At 38.9% G+C, this 27635-nt stretch overlaps 1 protein-coding gene across 1 annotated transcript; it reads left to right on the forward strand.

Annotated features, from left to right (window-relative positions):
- Positions 1–11397: 11397 nt before the first annotated feature.
- On the forward strand, positions 11398–26338 carry IYD (iodotyrosine deiodinase; the record flags this gene model as incomplete). Its single annotated transcript, XM_079532426.1, has 5 exons — positions 11398–11578; positions 19913–20107; positions 22107–22266; positions 23998–24154; positions 26156–26338. The coding sequence occupies 5 exons, from the start codon at positions 11398–11400 to the stop codon at positions 26336–26338; spliced, it is 876 nt and encodes a 291-aa protein (XP_079388552.1).
- Between the last annotated feature and the right edge of the window lie 1297 nt (positions 26339–27635).

Consider the following 27635-nt stretch of genomic DNA (forward strand, 5'->3'; position numbering starts at 1 on the left):
CTGTAGATCTGCCTCAGCATTCTCTCTAGCTTTTTTCTTTTGCTCTCACTCTTTTTTTTTTTTTTTTTTTTTTAACCTTCTGGAGGAAGAAGATAGGATGCTGCTGCTCAGCAGAAACTAGATCTCTTCCAATTACAGCTGCTCTCGCAGAAGCTCTGCCTGGTGATATGCTTTTTTTTTTTTTTTTTTTTTTTTTTTTTTTTTTTTTTTGTCTTCCCCATGAAGGTCATGAGAAGGGAAACAGAAACACCAAATGAGCTCTGCTTTAAGGGATAACCTCTGTGGTATCTCTCTTTTTGCACTGGAAATGTGCAAATAGAAAAAAAAACAGTCTTCTTTCCTTTTTTCTTGCTGCAGTACACTGTCTCTCCTGCCTGGCATACTGATTTGCTGGAGGATTCAGGCAGCAACACAGAGGAAAAATCATTAAGTACAAGCAGGCCTTGCTCAGTACTATATTACGACTGGACTCCTCTTGCCATTTCATATTCTTTTTTTTTTTTTTTTCCCCACAGATATCAAAATCCTTCTTGTATAAAACAGTGTCACGTTTCAACAGTGACACTTGCTTCTTTTTTCTCTTCAACCTTCAGCCAAGGAGAATGGCTGGGATGGGGCTCACCAGTCATCTCTTGGACATGTTAGTAATCTTCCTTGTCCCTGTATGTGCTACAGTCTTTTCTCAGAGCATTTTTGCATCCTTGAGACTGCATTGCACTGCCAGGATTTCTCAATTGTAAGGTGGTTGTTGCTTTTCTTCTTGTCTGAACTGTAGGCTGAACTGTGCACGAAGCCTTATTTCTGATACTGAGCCTTGCAGTCATCAAGAGAGAAATCCAGGAGCTACATGCTGTTACAACTGTGGCTGTGCTCTTACTTCCAAACCTGAAAGGTGCATCTGAGCTTCTCTCTGCTCTGAGAAGAGCTACAGACTTTTAAAAATGGGCAATTCAAAGAGAATTATAAAATGCTTGGGGAAGGAACTAAATAAAATAGCACATCTAACAGAAACCTCAGATGTGAGTTAAGCTTTCAGAATCTTTATGGATTATTGTGGGAGAGATTTTGGTGCTTTCGGAAGATAACGCTGTTGTTGCAGATCTTGACCCACAGTTCACCTAGCCCGGAGTGTTTGTAAGAGTGATGATAGATGAGGATGTAGTGAAAAAGCTGAGCAAGACAACTCTGTGCAATGCTTGGTGTTCTCTCAGCCTTCTCCTTTCTGAACTTATTGGTCCCTGGGGATTTCTGTGAGGAAGTCTCTTGAACTGTTCTCTTGAACTGTTGCTTGCTTTCCATTGAGAAAATGTTGCTATTTCCTAGTTGCACCATGACCTTCCTGGGATGCTTGGTTTCTTTTACCCCTTTAGCAGATAGGTTTGTAAATCAAGGCAATCTACATCAGTCATATTTTACTTAGCCATGGGTTTATTTTTCATTTTGCAGAACTGCAGTGAGAGAGATTCTTCCCACTGTCAAAATGGTGCCATTACATAGGTCGACTTTTGTCTGGACCATCTATACATGAACTTTTGAAGCCCTCTCAGTACTGTAAGCCCTTGCATTCAGGTATGTTGATGACTAGGAGGAGGTTTTCTGAGATCTGGAAATGAAGTGAGGATGCTGGAAAGAGACAGGTGGAAATGCAGGCCAGCAGGTCTGGGCTGGCACAGAGGCATATTGCCTTCAAATATATAAGCAGTGGCTAGAAAGTACTGGAATGCAGTTTTATCCCTTATGTTGAACTACACCTCTCATTTTAGATTCTAAGTGGAAGTAACCTTCAGAAGAATGTGATTTGAACTGATTTACTTGCTATTATGAAAGAAATCACAACCACCTGAAGAACAGTGTGCTCTCACCTGCTGTGAGGATCGTCCAGCCACATCTAGCAGAGCAATTAGCATCAGTAATTACCTGTTATTTCCTGCAAATCCACTTACAATTTAAAATGACTTTACAATTACTGAATAATACTTGTTAGTGTGAGAGTAAGCAATGTTTTTACTGTTCCACATTTTAAAAGCAGTAGAGGCTCTTAACCCTGTAAGAAAGTAACTATTTCTGATATGCTTTCTGAGATGCACAGTGTGCAAAGATGCAAACCTTATTTGCTTCATGCTGCTGGTTACAATGCAGTCAACTGATGTTGCTCGCAAATGGGATAAATTAATTTGCTTCTTAAATTCTATGTATTGTGCACAGAACAGTAAATTACCACATACAAGATTCCTAAATAGCTAATATGGATTGTTTCACTTATTTTGTGGAAGCATATTTCCTAAAAGATATTCTCTGAAAATTTACTGACCCTGAATTACCCGATGTCTTGTGTAAGAGACAGATGATCAAAGAGATTGTCTTCCTATCCACCTGAAATGCACTGAATGATAAAAGGGATCATATGTAATGATGAAGCTAGGGCATCCTATTTTATAGTTATGTCACTGGGACTTTGGCTGTTATTCCACTTCAATGCCTTGGAGAAAATAAATGTGCTCATGTTTCTTACTTCTTGCAAACTAGACCTTGCATGTAGCATAAATGACTTTCCAGCTTTCAAGCATGATTTTACAGACTCAAAAGCTTAATATGAGTGTCTGCTTGGAGGAAGTAGTGCCCTGTAAACTGCTAATAGGAGTCAATGAATCCTGATTGATTCAGCAGGCAGAGAATATTTGATGTTTAAGATCATAAAATATTATGAGAAAATACATTAATTTTACTGTCTGCTGCCTGGAAAAAAAGGATGAATTTCATTAAAAGGAAGAATAAAAACTTGTTTTTCTGTATTATATAAAACCATAATGACATTGTGTAGCTAACTGGAACTGACAGGAACAAGGCCAAGATTCTTACTACCTTTAACCTTGCTGCAGCAACAACAGAATTTACCTCAGATGGGTCATCTTACCCTGAACATCACTGCTTACTTATCCTGTCAAGTTATGGGGTGAACGTGATGGGCAACTGGCAGCAGGAAAGGTGTTTCGCTGGTGCTATCCTGCTCCAAAGCCCTCTACCAGCATGCCAAAAAGCCCTGTGATGTCACCTTTGTCTGACTACTAGTACAGAAGAACATCAGTGAAAGGATCAAGGTAATTCAAGTCTTTACCTTCTGAAGGGAATACCAATGTATTTTCATAGAACCTAGCTGTCAGCAGGAACCACTAATGTGAGAGGACCTGGTTTTACGGAGGAGATTGTTTTGCACTGTCTGAGGCATTTTGTGCCACTGTTGCCAGGATGATGGGACAGCTGGACCAGCGCTTGAATTTGTCCCCATGGCATCTGTTCAGAGCTTTCTCACACAGCTTTGCTGGGCAATTGAATCCCTGTACCTTCTCTGCTAGGAACAGTGCAGGGCCAAAACTGGAAGGAACAGTGCTGTACAGAATGTCTAGACTGTTAAATGGTTAACAGCAGAGCTCTTGTTGAGATTAAGTCACAGCAGCAGCATAATGCTAGCTCTGTCCTCATCTGACACTTCCCTGCTGCTCAAAAGGAACCGCTGGGGAAATATGCTTTCACAGGTTGTTGGCTGCACATCCACATCCCTCAGAGCCTTGTGTGATGAGGAATGAGTTGAGGAATAAGGAATAAATAACCAAGTGCTGGTCACATACATGCTCTGTTTTTGCTGTCAGCACAACCCTAAAGGCAGCTGGAGCTTGGTGTGAGGTAAAGCTACTTGGGGGTCACCTCAATTAAACAGCGGGGCTAGGATAGGGCCTTGCCTGGCTTCACAGATAAAGCTCAGCTACTTTTTCATTTACAGAGAGGAACCTGACTAAAATGAGTAATTGGGCTCTTAAGCTACAAAAATCCTCTGGCAAACTGCTGAAGCAAAATCCTCGCTGTGTGTTCCTGATGGCAGTGTGCTATGTGCTGACAGACTGTCTTGTGGTTAGCAGGAACAGGGGAACTCCATAGCATAGGAAAAGCAGTATATAGTTCCTAATTCTTCTTTAATTTTGGAGTGAAATTACACTGAAAAGCAAATGGTCATGGTCAGTATTGAAAAATGAGCTTACTTGTCTTTTTGGATGCAGAGACGTTTTTGGCATTGATTAAGTGTAATGGACTGCAGTGCATGGATTTCAAGGTAAGAAATGATTGATCTCTAGTGGGGAGATGCTTGGTTTTAGGGCAGCACCCTGGTGACCTATGAAACAGCATCAGCAATAAATGCAAAGCTGTCCCAAACTCAACCTGCTGTAGAATAAAGAGGAGCCCTGTTGTTGTTGCAAAACAATCTGGTAGCATCACAGACTCAGCAGCTCAGCCTGTCACTGTGTCAGTTAGTAGCAACAGAGGCCACAGCAATGTGGCAAGCTGAGGGTAATTGTGCTGGCAGAATGCCTGGATCTCTGAGTTTACACATTAATAAGCTATGTCATATTTTTTAGAAATACCCATTCATAAATTTTAAAGTAAAATAACCTCTATGGAGTCTCAGTCTCCATTCGTACCAGTGGTTACAGCCATAATGCATCTGTGGTGTGGGCAAGGCTCTGAACATGGTGTTTTCCAGATCTTGCAGAACAGTCACAATTTCCTTTTTTCCTCTAATGCCAAGAACCACATTCCAATTTTTGAAGTAACAGGAGGTTTTTTCAATTTTCATTCAGAAAGTAGCTCTTATCCCTGGAGGTATTTAAGTAATAGGTGGGCAGACACAGCACTGAGGGACTTGGTTCAGTGATGGTACTTTATACATCAGGTTGATGGCTGGACTTGATGACCTGAAAAGTCTTTTCCATCTGGATGATACTGTGGTTCTTTTCAAAAGGCTCTTGTGGCTTGAGGTTTTATGTTGTTTTACTGAGACAGCAAAGGAAAGTGCAACACAGTGGGAAGCAGAGAGGATTTTGCCTATTTAATTAGAGGATGAACTCTTCGAAGACTTTTAGATCCCAAAGATCCCAAGGAAAGAAAAAAAAAGCAGCTGAACCCATTTCCAGGCACAAATCACTGACTAGTGTAACAGCAAACTTCAAACTGTTTACTTGTACCACAGAGTTGTATTTTTCAAACAGTCCACTTTCATCCAGTTTCAGAGAGCAATAAAGTGTATACTTTGAATGAATGATCTGAACAATTATGGGGTTTTGGACTAAGTGTTACTGTGAGATATACTGCCCTTCTGCAGACTAGGAAGAGAAAGCAGCAGATTCTTTCCCCAGGAGAAAAAAGGGTAAATATTAGTTACTCTTTGGCAACTTGGCATGTGGTGGCACTGCAGCCCAAGAAGAGCAATTTGCTGGTTAGCTGCTGTCACAGGTTATGAAATAAATGTTCATGCACTGGGTAAAAGCAGCATTAGAGAACAAGAAGTCTTAGATCAGTGATTGGGGGATATTTTTTCATGGCCCTATGGCAAAGGGAGAAAATCTCTTCGTCATGTTCTTTTTGGCAGTGCTTTAAGCTGTGTGTAGGCTTGGGAATTATCTTTGGTAGGCTGACTCAGGTAGTGAAGAGGTCAGTATACTGGGTCCCTCAGCATTCTGGTCCCATCAGGGCCCCTGTTGAGCATGCTGACCTGATCACCCAGCTATCCCACTCTCCCAAATACCAAGGTACTTCACACTATCCAACACTCTAAATATGTCACCCATGTTGCCTGACTGCCTGAGGTTCACTGGTCTGTATCTATTCTGATCTAGACTGCGTGTGTAGGAGCATGGCCACATTCACTTTCAACCTTTGTTCTATGAGCAACAAATGTTGGAGCAAAGCAGAGGAAAGCATTGGATTAGCATCATCCTTTATGCAGCTGAACCAGAGTCGCAGCTAATGTTGGGCCATTGGTGCTACTGATCATATGGTAGGAAGGGTTTTGTTTGGAGGTATTTCTAGGGTGTCCAGTCCACAGTTCATTTGGAACTGCAAACTGAAAGGTGAGAGATGTTGAACAGAGAAGTGGCTGCAAATGATTTCTGTGGTGAGGACGGCACTTCAGCCTTGTGATAGATTTCCTCAGAAGGCTAGAAGAAGGCTAAAGAAGTTGAAACTATTATTCAAAGCATTTAAAGAAGAAAAAAAATCCACCACCACCAACTAAAAAACCCCTTTGAACATTGCTGTTTATAATTACATAGGAATTGAAGGCTTTCTTCTCCTTCATAGCTAGAAAGTGCTTTCCTAGATGAAGTTTTTAGAGGCTCAGATGTAATCAGCTAAGGAACTCTTCAAACAAGCTTGCTATGTTTTGATTTGGTGCAAATAAGAAGCGAAGTAATAGAAATAGCTATTCCAAGAATAGCTAGGGCTTTGAAATGCTGATTTTAAGTGCTGCATGCTGCCATTTGGCTGTCCCATCATAATAATATGGAACGAAAGACAATTTCCCTCACTATAAGCACTCAGAAAAATACTTACAAACAAATGGAAATAAAAAAATCCGTCTATGTTTTTTCTATTTTTTTTCCTTATATATTTTTTCCTGTATTTCTTCTTTATATCAAAATGACAATAGCAATATTTCTTATGTCAGCTACAAAGGATCCAGTTAACAATTTCCTACCACTAATAGTTACTGGATTTACATTACCATTTGAAAAGTCTGCTCATGTAGGGCGCTGCTATAAATTCACTGTAAACACTCATTCTCCTGCACTGTGAACTGATGATGAGAGGAGGTCTGGGAGGATGCCTGTGTTGCAATCAGAGGCGCAAGCAGAGCATGTGCAAATGTACTAGTGTCAACGTGGATCTACATGTCTGGGGATGAAGGCTGGAGAGCAGTAGCGGCAGGGGAGCCAGCATGGGGAGCTGCTTGAATCTTGGGTAAGCTGCTACCTGAAGCCTTTGGCATTGTTATAATTACATGGCTCTGACAATAGAACTGGTTCAGGCCTATATAAATGCTCATCTGTATCTACATACATGCTTCTGCCACACACCTAGCATCTGCCTTTTTAACTTATGTCTCATTACTTTGACACTGCCTTTCCCTCTTTGGCCCAATATACAGAGGTTTCATTTGATTGGATCTTTTAGCTGGAATCAGTCATTCTCAACTTACCAGCTATAGAGAGATGGGCACTGACATCCCCTTCCTTGTCCTTAAACATTCCTACTCTGAAGAGGCTGTAGCAGCTTGTATTAGGATGTGCACTCCCACCTGCTAAATGGCTACTCATAGTTTATGTATTTTGTCCGTGCTAGATGGAATGACCCACATGCATAGCCCTTTAATTATTCTTGCTTTTCCCTGTGGTCTTGTATCAAGCAAGAGTAAGGGGCCAGTCTGCATGTGGGCCACATGTTGGACATACATGATTTAAATTATTTTTTGAAATCACAAATATTTTTAGGGCCGCTATTGTTCCCTTAGATATGAGTAATGGTTTATCTGGTAACCTGGATCCTAATAAATGGACTTTTTTTTTTTTCAGAAATGTATTAATGAATCATATCATCTACTGTTCGGTTATTTCTTCTGCCCTGCAACTGAAGGGCGCTATACTGAGAAAAAAAGGAAAGAATTACTCTATTGCACTGTTGTCTCGTGCTTTCATTGCTATGGCATGTAATTGCATTAGCTTCTGTACTGTTAGATTTCAAAAAGCTAGTTCATAAGCAGTAATAACATTTGTGGCAATCCGAGCTAAGTTAATGAAAAAGATAATCAAATCTAATGCTACAGGGCATGATATCTGATATCTCTAGGGGGTCATGAAGAGATCACGCAGCTGACTCAGGGAAGGGAAGGAGGCATTTGTATGGGGGAGTGCAGAAGAGGAAAGAGACAGCAGAAGACTGAGGGTCACCTTGTTCAGAAGAGCTGTGAGCTGGTCGCTGATGGAGGCAGGAGGGTATGCACTAGACATATCAGAAGGATGAAGATGCTTATCAAGCTAATGATATTTTTAGTAATGCCAATGGTGAGGTATAAGTTTCAGCTGATCCAGACATTTGTCTCTATGTGTTGATTGGGAAATTGGATTAAGTATTTTGTGTGTGCTTTTGCCTTGCCTGTACACACTGAGTTGGTGGCTGATCACAGGTGTCATTTGAATAAGATTTTTTTGTTTGTTTCTTTGTAAACCTCAACTTCATGCTGGAACTCACTTCAGTGACTGATGCCAATGAAAAAATCTTTGCATATCTAAGACAGTTCCCAGTGGCCGTGTTTTCCTGCTTGTAATTATGTTTGCAGCAAGTTGTCCATGCGGACACTCACTGCCACATTTTGTTGTGTCATTTGATGGTCTCAACAAAAGCATGAGCACTGACCAGTATCAGAAATAGCGCACACTTTCCTTCTATGTGTGCAACTAATGAAGTTCAGCAAGACAGGCATGACACAGTAATTCACTGATCAGTTATCCACTGATAATTTGAGCACTGTTATTGTCTTTTGCCTGTGTGAGATGGAAAGGCCTGTATTCACACAAGAATTCAGCAACAGTCTTTTCCTAGCCTCATTATAATGCCCTAAAGCTCTCCAGAGCAGGATGAGAGGGATATGCTGAGATCACAGCAGTGATGGAAAGAAACAGGAGATGTATCCAAAGGAGATGCAGAGCTGTGGAACTCAGAGCTCGTGTCCAGGTGCAGAAAAGTGTCTTTTCTCCCACTCAGTGCAGTTACAGCAGGATGGTGTAATAGCAGTCAGTCAGTCCCACTACCCTCAGAAGCAGAGTCACAACAGCTTAGAACAGAGCTAATGCACTGCACTACCATGCACGTGTATTCTTGCAGCCTATGAATAACATTTGCACTTAACACATATTTACTTTGAAAAAAATAAAGGGCTGTATTTGATACTTGAATACATTCATTTCTCCAGAACAACAACTAAGCACAGAATTCAGTAGGAAATATGTAAAAAAGAGTGTTTGGTCCAAAAGCTCTTTTATGAAGATCTGTATCTTTTAAGAATGTTAATAATGATTTCATGCACTAACATTTTGGTTCTTTGGTGTTTACAATATTTATTGAATTCTTCTGTCTCCTTTCTAAGCTTGTCAGAAAAGCTTAATTTGTAGGTGTAGGAGTATTTGCAGTGTTTCTCCTGACAATTTTGAAAATCACAAATAAAATATCCAGCTGCTAGGCTTTAGATCTTACCATAAAAAGGAAGAAATAATGGCAGTAAATTTGCTTGCACTTATCATGATAATAATCATGTAAAGCATGGATTGAAGAAAATCCAGCAGTGAGTTTAGAAAAACTGATTAAAATCTACTATATACAAATTGACTGTGTCCACCCACTACTCCCACAGTTCCTCAGATTATCACCATGTTTATATTTTAAGTGTCTGCAGCATGGAGTTATTGAAACTATATCAGATTTTAATAAAACAAGGTATTGTGGGATTTCTGTGGGGCTGAAGTTCGAGTTAAGAGACTTGAATATATAACACCAAATACAGACTTTGTCTGAGTTAATACCAAATGGAATTTTATTTAGTTTTCTTTCTTTCTCTCCTTTACAAAAGAAAAATTAATATCTCATCATCTCTAAGAAAGCGAAAGTTATTCTGGAAGAGTGAGAGATTACACGGTTCCCAGCACTGCAAATAGAAGTAGTTATTTTGAACAATAGAATTCAACCTGCCTTATTGCTTCTCTCTCTCTCTTTCTGAATGGACCTGTCTCTGCAGGATGGATTCTCAGCTGCTAAGCATCCAGGTGCTAATTTATATGCATGTGAATATTCAAGGTTAACAAGAACGTGTTCCCCATGGGAGAAATAGTCAGTGCCATTCAGATTACATTTCTCTTTCCCTCTCTGCCATAGAATGGGCTGTCAAAAAGGTGTCTGATGTAACTGTAGGCCTCTTTCTACTCACACAAACAATTTTGATATTTCCAGTTGGTAGCAGGTGATGTATTTCTTCCTTGACTGGATGGCCAGCAGGGAGAACAAATGAAATTAAATATCTAAATTAAGGAAATAGAGGATAAATTTAACTCTTTTTTTCCTACATGATTATAGTTGTCCCTTGTATTCCTGTAAAGGATGAGCTTTTTAATTAATTATTATTTTACAGGAAATCAGGCATCAAGACCCAACCATATGACCCAGGTCATATCTGGACTGGAGACTGGAAAAGAAGACTAATAGCTCAGGTTTTCAAGTAGTTTGCCCTCATAACCAGGGGCAGATGCCTGTCTATCACCAGTTTTACTGGATTAGATTAGCAACATAAGCACAATTTTTCTTTATTTCATCTCTGATGGAATTATGCATTCATCTGGAGGGTTAGGCAGGGAGATTGCCCTAGGCAGGGCTTGCAGCACCTCTCAGAAAGGCACGCTGAGCATGGGGATGTGTCTCTATAGACCGCTCTCACTTTTCCTGCATGGGCTTATCCAAAATACAGTTTAACATACAGAGACTTCAAAGCTGGCCCTGTGCAATGTGAGATAAGCTTTGGCAGGGCTGATGCTTATCTGTCGCTAAAAGAGCTGGTAGGTGCTGGTAACTGTGTGCAGTCAGTTCCTGCACTCTGCTCTCCATTGCCACCTGACCTTTTATTATGCAGCATGGCCCAGCAGTCCCAGATAAAGACTTTAATTCCATGCTGCTGTGTTGTTTCAGCTCCCAAGCAGCTGACTGAGTTAAAAATGGGTTAGACATTGACCATTCTTGGATTAGACCAGGGTCCTATTGCTTTTTAATCTTTTGATAAGATAACTGAGTCACGGTTTTAAAACTCACCACAGCATAGATTTCCAGCCTTCAGATCATTCTTACTTTTATTCCCTGAATTCTTCTTTTTTTTCTTTTTTTTTTCCCCAGGCCACCCAGAATGAATACAGGATTCTGTGGACAATCTAATTCATACTTCATGCTGAAGTAATGCTACCACTTCACTTATCTTTTATATCAACCTGTTTACACACCGAGGGTGGCACTGCAAGCCTGTGTTTGCTTGGTGATACTCTGATTTCCTGGGAACCGTGTAATATTACTAAGTATTCTGAGTTAAACATTGAAGAGATGTCATCAGTTTCTAAAAGTCACATTCCTGCTTGGCTCTTTCTCACACTTGTTGTTACAAGCAAGATTACTGGGATCACTGTAACTGAAAAAATAAGGGGAAGGAGCGTTTTGCCTCAGGCTAGGATTTTGAAAGATCTCTTTATTTATTTTGCACGTCAGCATTTATGTGTTAGTACGTGGTCAGTGCCTCTGCTAGTTGTTTGTAAGCAGTTTGTTACTTTTTTACTTCAAAATAGCTAAATCTGGGCCTGCTTAACCACAGAACATCACAGAGCAGACTGTGGGGGCAGTGGCTGAAAAGCAGAAGTGAGATAGGGTCGAGGAGTGAACCTTGGGTCCACCCCTTTCTGCTCACACCGGTTCTGTGCTTTCCATTTCATCTTTTCTTTTTCAGAAGAGAAACTTGAACTTGGAAGTCTCCACATTTCTGTAGTCATGACATTATTTTCCTCCTTAACCCCAGTCTTCATAGCAATTATATGTGTTTTGATTGGGGTAATACTGAAGAAGACTAAAAGAGAGAAGGAAAAAGGTGACACTAGAAGTAAGCCCATACCTCGTCCATGGGTGGATGAAGATCTAAGAGATGGCACTGATCACCACTTAGTGGAAGAAGGTAAGAAAAATCTTTTACAAATGAGCAATTTTATTGCTTGAATTTGGTCTTCTAATATGAATAGAGATGCAAACTTCTGGACTTCTTCACTTTGATAGAAATGCATAGTGCTATGCTGCACTATGCTTGTCAACTTGATGGAACAAGGTTATTCTTATGTCCTGTCCCTCTTGGTGACGGACGGGTCAGGGCGCAAGAAGAAAATGTATTTTCGAAGTTTGTTGTATGCCCCATGATCAGCAGATCTCAGATCTAAGAGGGATTCTGTGGGAAATATAGGAAAGAAAGGGGATATTGTTAAATTTTTTTCCTAGGATGGGGAACTCTGGAAGGAGAGAGAGCTTCTGTCTGTAGGCTGACTTGGTAGGCACCTCATCCTACTTTACCTACATGAGCTATGTGGCACAGTCTGTATTTGATCTCAACACCCCCAGAAAAAAAAAGGAAATAATTTTGTTACAGTTATGAATGTCTGTAAGAATTTTAGCTGGTTTAGAGTGGGGATCATTTTGGAGCTATGTTGAGTCATATCTTTAAGAACAGTAGTTCTTATATCTTTAAGATGATGCTGATCTCTATTCACTCAACAGCATATTTGAAGCTGCAAATAGAATGCCTTTTCTTGCAGTAGTGGTTCCCAATTCTCATCTTGGACAAAAGTATGAGCATAAGATATACCTTTCCTTCTTTTTTGCTTCTTCATTATCTTCCATAATCTCCTTTCATTTCTTCATGGTATAAAAATCTACGCGGTTCTGTTCCTGAAGTTTTTAAACTTAAAATTAATACAGCTTATTCACTCATGCTGGTTTCAAAAGCTTTTTTTTTTTTTTTTCCCATAATGACACATTAATGTAGTCATTTTCTTGGATTCTTGTATCTCATATTGTTTTCTGTACATACAACTATTTCTGAGAACCATTATTTCTCTCTGTTTCTCAATGTTCAGCATAGTTTGAGACAGTATTCTGTATCAGTTTCCAGAAATAGTTTATACTTGGAACCTTTTAAACCATGTTGACAACTTCCCAAATACACAACGTTTACTTAAAAGTTAGTTCAAATGTCATGCCTTCCTTTCTACAATGCAAAAGAAATCCTATACAAAACTATCCTGTTTTTCCCTTTTCTAATGGCTTATCAGTTTAGTTTAACTATTGCAAATTAAAATTCCTGTGGGTAGTTCAAGTGAGAATTCTATGAGTTATCACTGTGACATCTATGACTACAGGTTTTTGTATCAGTTTAAAAATGTAGATCTCCTGAATAAACAAATCTATTAGCCCTTAATGAGGACCTTCTCTGCTATAGCTCCATATACAAAATGTTATTTCTTTTATTGTTAGTTTTTTCTATCTTTAATGCGGTTGCTAAATTCAAAATTGTACTAAGTTATAAAGTGCTTACAAAAATTCATAGGTAGTTACACCTCTATGCCATTGCTAAAAGGAGATTGCATGTAAAACCAATGTACCAGGCAATGCAACATTAAATTAGACTTTCTTGTTTTACTGTTTTAACAAGAAGTAATCATCTTTCCCTTAATGCCATGTGATTTAAAGCCAAGATATTCGCAAAACAGACAGGTCTTTTATCTCCAGATAAAATAAAGTAATTGCACCATGCTTGGTGAAGGTTTTTCTCAGCAGGAAAAAGCCCAGACTGAGTAAGAAGAGCGTACGATCATCTCGGAAGGGATCTGTTATCCAGCTAATGCCATAATAAATGATCAAACATATTCACCGTTTGTCAGTGTAAAAACTTTCACTGACCACAGCAGCTGCTAAAATGGAAACATGGAATGTAAACAGATGTTTTTTTTTCTGAACAGTGGAGAGTATTTTACCTGTCATGCAAATTCCACTATTTCACTAATGCTTCTTTTATTAGAAAAACTCGCTTCTACTTAAATGTCTCAAGTTGGCTTGCGCTTAAAGAGGTAGCTCCTCTGGAGAGAATTTGAAGTAGACGAGATGAAGCATTTTTAAGTTGTTGTCTAAAACTGGAACCCAAGGCTGCTTTAAGTAAACAAACTGAATTTTGTACAGCCTTCTAATGGGAAAATGCAGCTAAATACCAAATTTTCTGATACTTGGCCATGACCAAAGGGCACTTTATCAATGGAATGAAGAAGCCTAATACTGTGCAGCCCTTGTACATTTCTGAAACACTTCAAGGGGCAGGTTGCATGCTGCACCTTCTTAGAAGATCACCGAACTTGCTCAGGCATCACCAGCATTGTAAATCTTTGTTCAAGTGGCACCAGCAGGGGATGTTTCCCCTCAGGGGGCAAACTTTTGGGCACTGGAGCATTAGATGTAATTAGCTGATCTGCTTGGACAGACTCAGTAGAGCCACTTAATGGAAGTGAACGGCAGAAGAGAGAGTCACAGGTGCTCCCAAGCCTGTTTTTGTTATGCTTTCAGCTACTGAAGAGAAAGATATTTCTCAGAGCAGCCAGAAACACAGTTCCTTGGTTAAGCAACAAGCATTCAGTCGGTAGGTTATTAGTTGGAAGTACTTCAGGTTTGTTTGCATGCCCATATATTCTGTATCTTCTTCCTTCATTTATGAGATCCAGAATGAAGGACAGTCATGCTGTGGATTGGTACAAAAGGTCTGTATGTGTGGCTGTATCTTGTACTAGGTCTTGTCTAATCACCAATTAGACATAGATTAAAAACACGTTTAAAAACATGTTTCTTCAGCCTTATCTTGATGCATGAGCCATGAGGGCTATCTCCTAGTGCAGGGCATCTGATTCTGAATGGTGGTACCGAGTCTCCCATGGCTTCAGTTTTACACAGTTGAATCTAGGTGTTTGCAAAGGCAACTTCTAGAAAACTATTCAGTCCAGGGAGTCCTTACGTAGTTAATTACTACAATACACCTGGCTCAAATCAGGAACAAACAAGTCACTTTCTTGGTCATATTATTCAGATCAATAACCTTGATGGATAAGGTAAATACAGAGCCAATTTACAGTGTTGTGGAAGATCAGAATGAATTTTATTTGCAACTTTATTATTTTGAGGATCAGCTGCAGAGATTATTAGCAAAGGGATTTTATTTTTGTGTATTTAATTATTTGGGCTTTTCTTGGTAATGTTTGTAAGAAATATAAAGCAATGTGCAAAGGCTTAAATATCTCATCTCAGACTTCAGTGCTTATTGCTTATGATATTTCTTATAACTGACCTCTCCCACTTCAGATATATTTCTCCTCTCCCTGAGTTCAAAAGCTCCCCATATCTTTCAATAATAATACCATTGACATGAGTGAGACAGTAGAAATTTAGTTTTCCAATTTAATGACAGTTCATTCTTTATGTCATTTAGAAACACAAGACTTACACGAACACCACACTTCATTGTGTTTATTTCTCTGCTGATACTCCAGTCTTTGTCATTAGCTGATTGAACTCAAAACCTGATCCCGTTTTCATCACTTGCTGGAATGTTATTCTAGAACCTCATGCCATAGGTTAAAAATTCTCCCCTGCCTGATGTCTAACCTCTGTCTATATCCACTTTTTATCATTCCATCCTTTTTTTGTTTGTTCCTAGCATACTTTTCCCAGGACAGGTTCATAACCCTCCTGTGGTTTATAAACAACAATCAGATTGCCTCACAGTTTTTCATTTACTAGATAAATCAGCATTTCTTCTCTTTATGAAACAGTTCATTTCTCTGAAGAACTTCAGAAGCCTTCTGTAACTGCATTATAGCTTGAGTTCACTTTCCCAATACCATGTTATTCTTTCTTCCTGTCTGTCTTTCCCATTTGATGCTTCTGTTGGTTAAGATCTTTGATCAATCCTTGGGGTTTCCAGGCTCACCTTGCAAACAACTATTTATATCCCACAAGTAAGGCACTCCATCTCCTTTAGCTTACCATTAGCAACACATTCAGTTCAGGATTGGATTCATTAATGGGATTCCTATAGTGGCAGATTGTGTAGCAGTCTGCCATCAGTCTTGCAAAGAAGCACAGGGTCATTTGTCCAGCACTTTAGAAATAAAAGCCCACAGCCTTTCTTTGTATGCATGTAATTACATTTTATGTATCATATCAGTTCATTGGAAAAGAGAACTGGAAGAGAAATTCTAAATGTAGGAAGCAATTCCTTGGAGGATAAACTGAAAGGGCTAGTTTGGAAAGCAAACGCTTCAGTCTAGACTGAAGTTACCGTTGATGTCTTTCAATGATCAGTGTCAGAATCAATCATTAATATTACCCTGTAGCCTTTCATAAAATCAAGGAGTGTACAAGAGAAATTTCTTAATGATATAAAATTGAGAGCCAGTAACACATAGAAATATCACTGTGGGCAAAATAAGTGGCCAGCAAAAATTAAACAAGTTTTACTCATGTGAGTTTAAAATATTAGAAACTCATAGCAAATGTGTTTCCTTCAAACCAAGGCAAAATTTATTACATGATTTGTAGGCTGATTTTAAGTTTCCATGTGAAATTCTGAGAAGAACACAAACATCATTCTAAAATGTATCCAAAGGGCACGTCTATTATGAGATTTCACTTGGGATATCTAAGCCTGATGACTATCAGAGATGTACAACAGAATAGAATTTATGGGAATATTGAGAATGTGTCTAACAAGATAATTGAGTGACTAGCAGGATGTCTGTTGTACATCAAATGAAAGAATACACATGCAAATAAACAAGACACTTGTAGTATTATATAATGTGACCTTACAAACAGGAATATGTCCAAACATAGCCATTAAAATATAGAGAGCGTGCACCAAACAGATGGTATTGATAATGTTTTTATCTTAGCATATGGATGACATTAACTGCTAAGAATGAATGGTAAACTCATGGCAGAAAGGAATAAATAATAGCTTATTTTATGTTATAAAAAAATTTCTGGGTGAACTTTGATTTTGTGTGTCAGTTCTTTCACATCTAGGCTCTTCTCCTGCCTCAGCCAGTATTCTGATCTTAGTGCATTCCAGCACTTTTTTTTTTTTGCTTGCAATTCTAAATTAGATATTCTAAATCAGAAATGGTGCTTCTCAAACATTCATTCTCACTAGTCATCTCACCCTCATCACGTGTTCAGTATCTTTGAAAATATATGCCCTTTTTTTTTTTTCCCCTGTCGTGTTACTACACTGAACCATCTTGGCCATGGATTAGCTGCTTTTCTTCTACTTAGAAGGAAAAAATTCCAGGAAAAAAAACCTCAAAAAATTTAACTTTACCATTGAAAATACTGCAAGTTTTATACTTTCTAACTTGCTTAACTTCTATTCTTAGCTGCCTGTACAACACTTACTTAATATTTTTATTCAACCAGTTACATCTGAGATGAATTTTATACCTCTGATATGAAGTAGTGCCAAATGCCTCTGATTCCTGATCCCTGACTTTTTCAGTCTGAGTTGTTCAACTTATTTTTTCTCAATCTTTTATTTTCCCAAAATTAGAAACTTTCATTTCCTTAACTTGTCATGTAGACAATTAAATTGAATTAACTGATAATCTCAGTGCAGAGGCACTTTTTTTTTTTTAAATGAAGTCCTACCCCCTCACTGAAACCAAAGCTAAGGTAGTCACTGCAGAATAAAAAGAACAGATGAAGGTATTCAATGCTTAATCTGTGAAGCCTTGTTTCTAGTATCACCTTAGTTTTTCCTCTTCAGTCTGTATTTAGGAAGATGTGCTTCCACCATGTACTTCACAGTAACAACACAATCAAGGCAATATGACTCTTAAAGATGTGTCCTAATTCAAATGTGACTTTGGGAACTTCTTGTTTGTTTCACACCGTCCCAGAAGGCAGTGCATCTCAAAAAGCTGCCCTTGTTTTAAATATATCGCTTTTATATTTCTTTCTGATCTGCCACATCAATTCTGTTTATGTTTCCTGAACGTGTCCAAGTGGATACTGCTATTGTTGCTTGATTCTTCTCTCCCTGTTCTGTCTTATTTTAAATGAGATATGATTCTATGTCTCATACAGGCACTGACTGCTCTTCCAGTTTGCTGTCTTGACCTCTGCATTCAAATGTCCACAAGCAACATGCTCTTTGAATTAACTAAATCCTCTGATCAACTCTCTAACTACTCATCTATATAGATAATTTGATCTTTCTATTCTTCGACATTCACAGCTTATCATTTACTCTACTTTCCTCTCCTCATGTTTCAAAATCAGGTATAGAGATTACACAAATTTCCTCCAGCATTAAACTCCTAGTTGACAAACCTCTTTTGTAAAGGTTTCAGTAGTTTATACTCCAGTTTCCATATCTCTGACCCAAAAGGATTTTTGATGATTTTGCAATAACAGTAGAAAAAGAGATGTTCAAGCAGGGCTTGGATAAGCTTAGGAGCCGAAGTTAGACTGTGAAGTTTCCTCCACAAGGAATAAATAAAGAAATAAATAAATAAATAAACAAACAAATAAATAAATAAAGAAAAGAAGGTACAGTGCATTGTATGTATGTTATTTCCTGTTTTCTGAACCTTGGTAAAATCTCATCATATGAAAGTAAATAATGAGAGCACATAGGAGCTATTAGGGCTAAGTTTTTATTGGACTTTTTCTAAGTTGTTATAGATAGACTAGAAGTATCCTATTCCTGTTTCTCAGTACATTCAACATTGTAAGCTTGGGAAATGAATAGGAATGGTCACTACAGCATATTGGTATAAGCATGAATAATATAGTTTGACTTGAAATTTTCACTGGGACACTAATCCAATGTATAAACTCAATATAGTTTTCTGGTCACATTTTTGCCTTATGATACACATGCACAACCTTAGCTGATTTCAGAGTTTTTTATTATCATAAAGACAATATTTTTTTCCATTTAGAAACTCCTTATGTAAGCCTGTAGATAAAATTGCAATGTGTGTCAGTCTGTGTTACTTTTAATTCTCAGTTCAGCAACGAGTATGTTGGTTACATCAGAAATACCTGCACACACAAGAAGTTTTTTGAGAAGCCAGCTGCAGGCAGCGATCCAGCTTTCAGGCCTGTAAGTCCTTCAGGAGGAGATTTTGGGATTTAAGATTCTCACAAAATAATTTTTACACCTGGTCTCCGCTTCCCATTGCCCTGTAGCCATGTTCTTGCAGGCTTGACTGTGCATGCCTAAGACAGCTGTGAAATGCTAAAAGGAACAAACTTTCTGGGTGATTTATTTGCACATAAAAAGAAACATATGTTATTGGGGGGTTCAGAATCACTGTTTAGATTCAACATGTGCAACTGGATATATTGCATCCCCTTGCACAAGCTGAGCCACGCTTGTGAATATTTCACTGGTATTTATAAAATTAACAAAAATCATCCTGGTCTCTAAGGCAACTACATACTACAAAAGCACAGAATTAGCTGCTGTTTGAATTTGCAATGGAGACTGCTATGATTTTGAAATAACAGCCTAATGACAACTGGAAAAGAACTGGAATATTTTTTCCTGACTCAGCCCTCTGTAGCAGATTGCTCAATACTATCGACTGGCAGAAATGCAAAATTTAAATGCTTTTAACTTCCATATTACAGAGGCAAAAAAATGCCACTGTTCATTCTAGGAACACTGAGGAGAAAAAATAGACTTCAGAGAGAGCAGAAGATGTATTTTATGGTATTAAAAAAAGAAAGAAAAACTTCATTTCAGTGAAATTAGGAATCATTCTGAGTTCTTAGATTAAAAACAAGAAACACAATACCCTGCACCCTACTTATCCTAAGTATAAATGCCTATTACCCATTTCCCCTTTTGCTGAAAGTCCCATGAAACCAAAGAACTTAACCACAAAGTCCCATTTGCACATAGCCTATGAAACATGAACATAGGAAGAAGCTGACATTCAGCTCTTCAGAGGAAATCTTACACATCTTGATAGTTAAGTTCTCTTCTTAGCTTCAGCAATTTGATTGATTTTTTTCTTATTAGACTGCTTGGGAATGCATATACGTGTTCAGATTTGCTTACTGAGAAAAGTGGGTTGAAAATCTGCCCACCTTTTCAGTGTTGTTTCAGCTTGTAGTACACTTTTACAGGAATGCTCGCAGACTGTAGAGCTGAAGGATGTAACTTATTCCTGGATCACAGTTCTACAGCCAGTTTTCTTCTGGCTCTTGGTATTTAAACAGTTTTTATGTTAGCTGGAACTTGGGATCAGTGAGTTGTGTCAACGGGAACCTCAGACTTTGGCTTTTCAATAGTGTAGAAGTGCAATGTATGTCAATACAGACCAAAGTGCATTATGACAGTAAATTTCAAAGATATCAGCATTCTCCAGCTAAAAAAAAAACCCAAACCCTAACCACTTTTATTTTCTTGCAGAGGTTGATGAAGAGTGGCAAGGACTTGATGAAAATGTTGCCCATGTGCCCTTCATTGCAGAGCGTTACTCTGAGGCTGAAATGATTAAAAGGTCCCGGTCATTTTATGAGCTTCTTGATAAGAGGCGGTCTGTCAGGTTTCTCAGTGATGAGCCAGTCCCCAGGGAGGTTATTGACAATGTCATCAGAACGGCAGGTAGGTACTGCGTTGTTCAAAGTCTGAAAAAAACCAACCTTCAGTATGGCTGTTCCACTGCGTAAAAGTGATATGAAGAATCCAAGGGAATTGGCACTTGGATTATAGTCTTCCTAGACTCATCTAAAGCCATAATGAGTTGACTCATTGACTGCTTGGAAATTAACCAGCTTCAATGACTGTATGTCAGGGATATGTTTGGAGCACTTCTTTTATAGTTTTAATGTACCTTAAAGGAGAAAAAGATTAAAAGTGTGAAAAAAAACTTCATTACTTTTGAAGATATTTTTAAATAATATTTAAATATATTTCAGTGAAATATCTTTCAGATAGGAATACTGAAGTGTTTTCTCTCAAGAAATGTCAAACCATGTGTACTTCATGTGCTTTCTAATTTCCTCATGTTATTTAACACATACATTTTTTTGTTGTTGTTTTTCCTCAGACAAATTTATAATCTTGTCTCAGATGTGAGAAACATTTCAGATAACGTAAATGGTTAAGATTTACTTTTTGTGAAAAAGTTTCCCTTAAAGAGCAAAAATAAAACTTTTCCAGTTTTTCCAGTATCAGTGCCATGGTCCTGTTGCATGACTGGGATGTATGCAGAGGACCTTGATCATGGTTTGGCTGAGGATCAGATACGAATTTTCATTTTTTGGAGAACTCATGTGTTTCAAGTCATCACTGTAATGTCCTCATCTAATCTCATATCTGCTTTAGTAACACTGACTTCAGGCAGTAATGTGTCTGACACTCGTTATTTATCTTAATTCTGTGAACTTGCCACTATATTGTGAGTACAGAACAATATTCATAAGCTACCTTAGAGGAAAGTTCAATAGACCTTAATGGGATTATTAATAAGGAGATTCTTAGCATTTGAGGTGCATTGTTTTCTCTTTAAAACTCTAATCAGCTTTGTTACTGCACTGTAACGAGACTCCATCTTCTTCTAATTAGCTGGGAGTCATTAGAACACTGAACATGTTTTAGCAAATGCAGCAAAGTGAACAAGCCTGGAGTACAGATGAAGTACTTTGTAACCCTGAAAGCTTTGGGCTGTGCAGAGGAAAAGAAAACAATGCAAAACATAAATGTCCTCAGTTCTTATCCAAACCTGAGGGAGAGATGAGGTTCTTGATACAAACACATTTTAATATAAAAGATTAGTAGTTCAAGCTGCTTCTTATTCAGTGTTTCTCAAGCTGAATTCAGTGCTCACATGAGCAAATGTAGCAAGTATCTAAGAATTTCAAATATTTTTAAAGTGTTTATGTGGAGCTAGAGAGATGTGAACAGTGTTCTTTACCCTATTTCTCTGTGAGCTTACACAGATGACTATATCCTTCAGCTACTGGCTTTCATCTGCTAGGCATTTAAAATATTCTCCAGTAGTGACAACGTGTAATGATCAGGGCTCAATGAGCAAGTGGAGACTGAATACATACATAGACCAGCTGTCTTTGGGACAACAAATGCAAACCTGCATGGTATATGGCAGGTGTCTGCATTGTGCAGTTCCTCTTATTTGTCAGCTAGTGACAGATTCCTGCGGGTGGTTAGACTTCTTTCCTTGAAAGCTATTAGCTTTGCCCTTCAGCTAAAACCATTTCTGAATTTGTTGCATATTCAGATGATGTGCTGCTTTGGGCGTAATAATTTGCATTAACATTACTGCATGCATATATTGCATCACAATATTGCCTTATCATAAAGAACCACAAATGAATTTTTACAAATCCTTGACTTTTCCTAACTGTTAAATGGCGATTTGAAAGCAGTAACCTCAGTCACTGGATGGAATTTTACACTTACAAATGCAGAGGTTGTGTGCTAGAACATATCTCTGCCCTTTTCTCCCAATTCATCAGCTTTCTTTCCCATTGCTCTGATGATCAGTTGAAAGCCCAGAGGGAAGAGCTTATACCTCTCACTGCATCCTCTCTCCCAGAATTCTGCTAGCTGCCTCTTCATCTTTTCCCATTCTTATACTAAGGTACTTCACCCAGTGGAGCGCACACTGAGCCCTGGACCTTTGTGGTAGTGCAAGATCCAGATTTAAAACATAAGATTCGGGAGATTGTAGAAGAAGAAGAAGAAATAAACTACAAAAAAAGGATGGGAGATAGATGGGTCAATGACCTGAAGAGATTAAGGTATGAAAAGATGACTTGGTTAAGAGTGTTGGAGGGAGATGTGTTTTGGTCTAGGAAAAACTATACTGAGAGTTTTATCCATGCTTTTCTTTTTGTATGTTGGCATTTATTTTCAGTAAGAAAAAACAAATATGAAAATATTTTTTAAAATCTTTTTTTAAAGACTTTCTTTCAAATCCCTATTCCTCAAACTTCCCCCATTTTCTAGTGCTGCACAGAAGGGCAACTGTAAACATTTCCCACTTCCTGATGGCAGAGAAAGAAGAAAGATGAGGTCAGAGGCTGTCCCAGCCAGTGATCTATACTGTGACCCTTCCGCTAATTTTCAATTGGGCTTCTTCCCAAACTCCTGTCTGAGGAAAGTTGAAGCTCCCTTCCCCCAGCAGGAGTTGCATTTATTTTTTTTTAGTGTTAATTCTGGCTACACATTATGACTCTGTGCTTCAATCTTACCAGAAAAAGGATGAAAAAAGTGATTTGAATGTTCAGCATACCCTTCCCTGTTGTTTGCCTTTGTCTTGATTTTCAAGATAACAAAAATCTTATTGAAAGCACCATAGTCCAGAAAATTAAAATGATAAAAGAATCCTATCATGATTTCTTCTAGTATACTTTTCTTTTCCTTCCTCCTCTGTTTTTGGATATTTTTAAGATATAAGATTGGCAATAAAAACCTAAAAATATGCGTAGCTCCTTGGTGGCTGATCCATAAAATTCCCTTGAGTAAAAGTGATTACACATTCTCCACCTTGAGACTTTTCCAAGCATTTGACTTTGTCATTTTTATTTTTCTATATAATCTCTATTGCCAGAAATTTTTCCCATTTTTTCCTGTTATTTGCCAAGGCATGAAGCCCCCATAGTTAGTAGGAATTTTGCATTTGGCTGTTGCAGTCCAAAGGCTAGACTTCATGCAATTGTTGAATTTTGCAGTATGTAATTTTTTGAAATGCCCTACAAAGTCTGTCTGGCTTGATTAACTCTACACAATGGGAAGACATATAGTGAGTCTTGGCTTGTCAAATGAAGCATATGCACAAGCTTTATAGGGTTAATTTGTTCTCTTTCTTTCAGAAAACTATTATTTTTCAGGTGCTTATATGTTATGTAAACTACTAAAATGAAGTACTCTTTATGTTTTGAATGAGAGCAGTACAAAATAAACTTAAAAAAAAAAACGAACAACCTAATTCTGACATAATTTCTGTATGTATTCCCACTGTGACAAATTGGGAACCAAATAAATTCTAATAGGGCTGAAATATCCAGTAACAGGATGGCAACATTTGTTGTTACATTCAGGTTTATGCCTTAGACCAAACAGTTCCGATCTTTTCTTCTAGCAGTTTTCCCTACAATCATAAAAATGTTGGCATTGATGACAACAGGTAGAGCTGCAGGTCTGCAAAATTTTGGGAATTAAACCATCTTAAGGACAAATGCTTGTGAGGCCAGTTCATAGATAAGACGTCAAGACCTAGCTCCTATTTTTTGCCATTCTACTTTTCAGTTCTTCAGCTGAATGTGTTAAACCTCAGAACTCTATTCAGGCATTTTGCAGAAATGTTTCTGTTTAAGCTGATAATACTTAATCCTCTACAGAATATGTTTTAAGTTTTAGCCTACTGCTATAATTGTCATGTACCTTTACTGGACCTTTGCAGATAGCAAATGTGACTTACGGGAAAGTGAAAGAGTTGCAAAATAAATGTCTTAAATATTCTTTTGCAGAACAAACTGGATCAAAGAATACTTGGACACTGCCCCCTATCTGATCCTTATTTTCAAGCAGGTGTATGGGAGGCTTCCAAATGGCAAAAAGAAGACTCACTACTACAATGAAATCAGTGTATCTATTGCCTGTGGTATGCTGCTTGCTGCCCTGCAGGTATGTTGACAGAATTGGCACACTGAGAAGTCACTGTATCGGTTTCAATTACATATCAAAAGTGTTCTGCCAAAATAAGGGTGGAACCCAATTCAATTTTTAACATTCAGTCCTCCAGACTGTCCAAATCCTGGCAGTACATCTTAATTTTGAGTTTTAAAGTTACTCTGCATAGGCCCTTGTCTGTGCTGATTCCTATTGTCAGTACTGCTTAAGAAGAAGAAAAATGCAATGCAACTCACTTTTAGAGTTGTCACTGTCCTCTTATCACAGGCTTTAGCATCTGTGGTTTCTGCCTTATGTAGTTTCTGCTTTATGTTAACAGGGATGATAAAGGTCTGTAGGTTACCAAAGTATGGCTGTACAGCACCACATTTTCAGTAACCTCTAAAAAATGACTTGACCCTGAATCGATTTAGTTCACAATGCTGGAAAAAAATATCAGGGACATATTTTACTGAACAGACTGTACTATTTCAATCAGTCTTTCTGAGATATTTCTGAAAATGTACTGATTTCTAAAGCTCAGCATGCTTGACACCAACCAGTTGGATTTTCTCTGTGGTTTCTCAGTGCTCACTTCTGCTTGATGTATCTGATGTACTCACACAAGTACTTAAATAATGAAGATATTCTGATTGTTAGCTTGTACTGTCAGCAGGATAACTGCAAGCTGACACCTCTTATATTAGGCCAGTTCCCTACTGGGAACTGCCATTTCTCCTCCATTCTGTTTTGAGTGATGCTTCCCTGCCTGAATTGCTGTTCCTTAGGAGAATCTTCAGGATGGGATGTCTGAGAAGAGGGTGATGCAGATGCACATCACTGGGGGTATTGCTATTGTGCAGCTGCACGGGAGTGTCTATTTTCTCCCCATAGAGCTGACAGCAAAGGGGATGCACAAGGAATAGAGCAGAACAAGCGCTATGTCACAGGAGCCTAAATTAGTAGATGTAGGAGTGACAAAACTCCACTTTCTGCCAGCTCACCATCGGGTGGGACTTCTGAGACTCCCTACCCACTGTTAGGCTCCTTAGTGCTATCTCTTCCCCAGCTCTTAGAAGTTAATTTACAACACTAAATGGCACAGTGCCATGGACTACTGTTAGCTTTTCTCCTCTTCAGAAGATCACAGAATATGAGAGCCACTTTGCCTGAGCATATCTTAGTGTTTGCGTTTGGTATCTCAAAGCCAACCAACATGCTTTGCATTACATGCAGGAAGAGATTGAAATGCACGTGCGCAATGTTCAAGAAGCACCTCAGCTGTGTGGTAATGATTTTTGGATAGTGTCAGCTCTTTCTTATTTGTCAGATTTTTTTTTTTTTTTTTTTTTTTTTTTTTTTTTTTTGTGAGATTTCATTTGAGGGCAGAGTGATGCACAAACTTATTTTTGGTTTCTGATGCAAGCCAGAATGTTTATCACAGACTCCTATGAAAAGTTCTGAGGCAGAGTCTGTGTCTCCTATCCCTGTGAGGTACAGAACTTGAGCAGGAACAAACATTCGGAAAGCTGTAAGACATCTTCCTGCCAACAATCTGAGTTTAAGAACCGAAACATTTCTCTGGGGTGATATTCCACAAGTGAAATCTCCACAAGATTTTCATCTTCACTGTAGCTGCAGGTTCCCTATCACGATGCACACCACAGGCAGACTCCTGCCATACAAAGTACAGGTATGTTAGAGAAAAGAGCTATTGCCATTAGCTTGGGCTGTTGCTGCAGTGGAAAAATGCTGGTTTGTTGCTGTTTTTTTTTTTTTGTTTTTTTTTTTTTTTTTTTTTTTTGGTTGTTGTTGTTGTTGTTTTTCCTGGAGGCATCTTTCATGGCACTGCTGAGGCAACAAATAAATCGGATATTCTAAAGCCTGCAGAAGAGTGTAATAAAGCAGTATTTCTGGGCTAGTCAGTATGAGAATGTGTGCAGGTCTCAGGAGAATAATGATTACAAAAGCACCCAGCACAGACCTTTGTTTCACTCTGCTCCTGTCTCCTTGCAGAATGCCGGTCTGTACACGGTGACCACCACACCCCTGAACTGTGGTCCCCAGCTGCGGACGCTGCTCCAGCGCCCAGCCAATGAGAAGTTGCTCTTGCTGCTCCCTGTGGGCTATCCCAAGAAAGATGCCACTGTGCCTGCACTGACTCGAAAGCCATTAGAAGACATCATGGTGGTCATGTGAACCCAGGGCCATGAAGAGAGAGCACAACATACTGCCTGCTAGGAAGCAGCAGCCCATTGAAGTTGTTGATGCTTTTCCTGTGTATTACGCCCAGCTTTAATGCTCGCATATTACTGCTGCTCTGGCTGTTTACACTCATGCACCTTTTAGTGCTAGTAACCACGGTGCCTGCTTCTACTAACAGCAGCAAGTAGTCATGCATGGTGCATTTAACAGGTACTATTACCAATGAACCTGAGCAGTTGTTCCAAGAGACAAGTACAGTAACACTCAAATGACCTTCATCACTTTATTTTTCTTATGCATTGTAGGGACTGATCTTTCCTTGAACAATAACACACATTTTCCTTATACTTTTGTGATTACCACTGAACAGTTGTTTTTACTTCATAACTTTAATGGAGGTTGTACGTCACAGAATCATAGTACCATTAAGGGTGGAAAAGACCTCCAAGGTTATCTAGTCCAATTGTACACCTACCACCAATATTTCCCCATTAACCATGTCCCTCAGTACAACGTCTAAACATTTGACAGAATCACAGAATAGCCAGGTTTGGAAGGGACCTCAAGGATCATGAATCTCCAACCCCTCTGCCACATGCAGGGCCACCAACCTCCACATTCAATACTAGACCAGGCTGCCCAGGGCCCCATCCACCCTGGCCTTGAACACCTCCAGGGACGGGGAACAGGGCATCCACAACCTCTCTGGGCAGCCTGTTCCAGTGCCTGACTACTCCTGGACCTGAACCTCTCCTGGCACAGGCACTGTGCCAGGAATAAACTGCCCCCATAGTAAAATAAAAAAAAAAAAAAAGATTCTTGTGATGGCATCAGCTTCCTAACCACTTATTTATGAGATAGGTTTCCCTCATTCTCTCAGTATCCCTTGCTTGCCATTGAAGGGCTAGTGGAAAATACCACCTGTACTCCTGTTGCATCAACTAACTGCCCTAATGCCCTGAAGTCCCTTTTGATAGCCTTCAAACTTCTCTCAGCAACTTCATAACTTCCAGCCTGAACTATAACTAAAGGTTAATAATCAGAGGGTTGAACTAGACATGAAGTTTTTTAGTAATGCCTCTGCCCTGGGCCCCAGGAAGGCAGCACACTTTGCTATGGGTAAGGGGCCCTCTGCTCCCCTCAGGAGGGAGTAGCCTACTACAGTTACCCTTCTTTCCTTCTTGGAAGAAGCCATTCTGAGACATGGAGTTGACTGCCTCACTCTAGACAACCTCCTTGGTGGGTCTCCCACCACATTCTCACTCACTTTTCCCTCAAATTCCTGAGCCTC

Source organism: Tetrao urogallus, assembly GCF_951394365.1.
Source record: "Tetrao urogallus genome assembly, chromosome: 2".
Lineage (NCBI taxonomy): Eukaryota > Metazoa > Chordata > Aves > Galliformes > Phasianidae > Tetrao > Tetrao urogallus.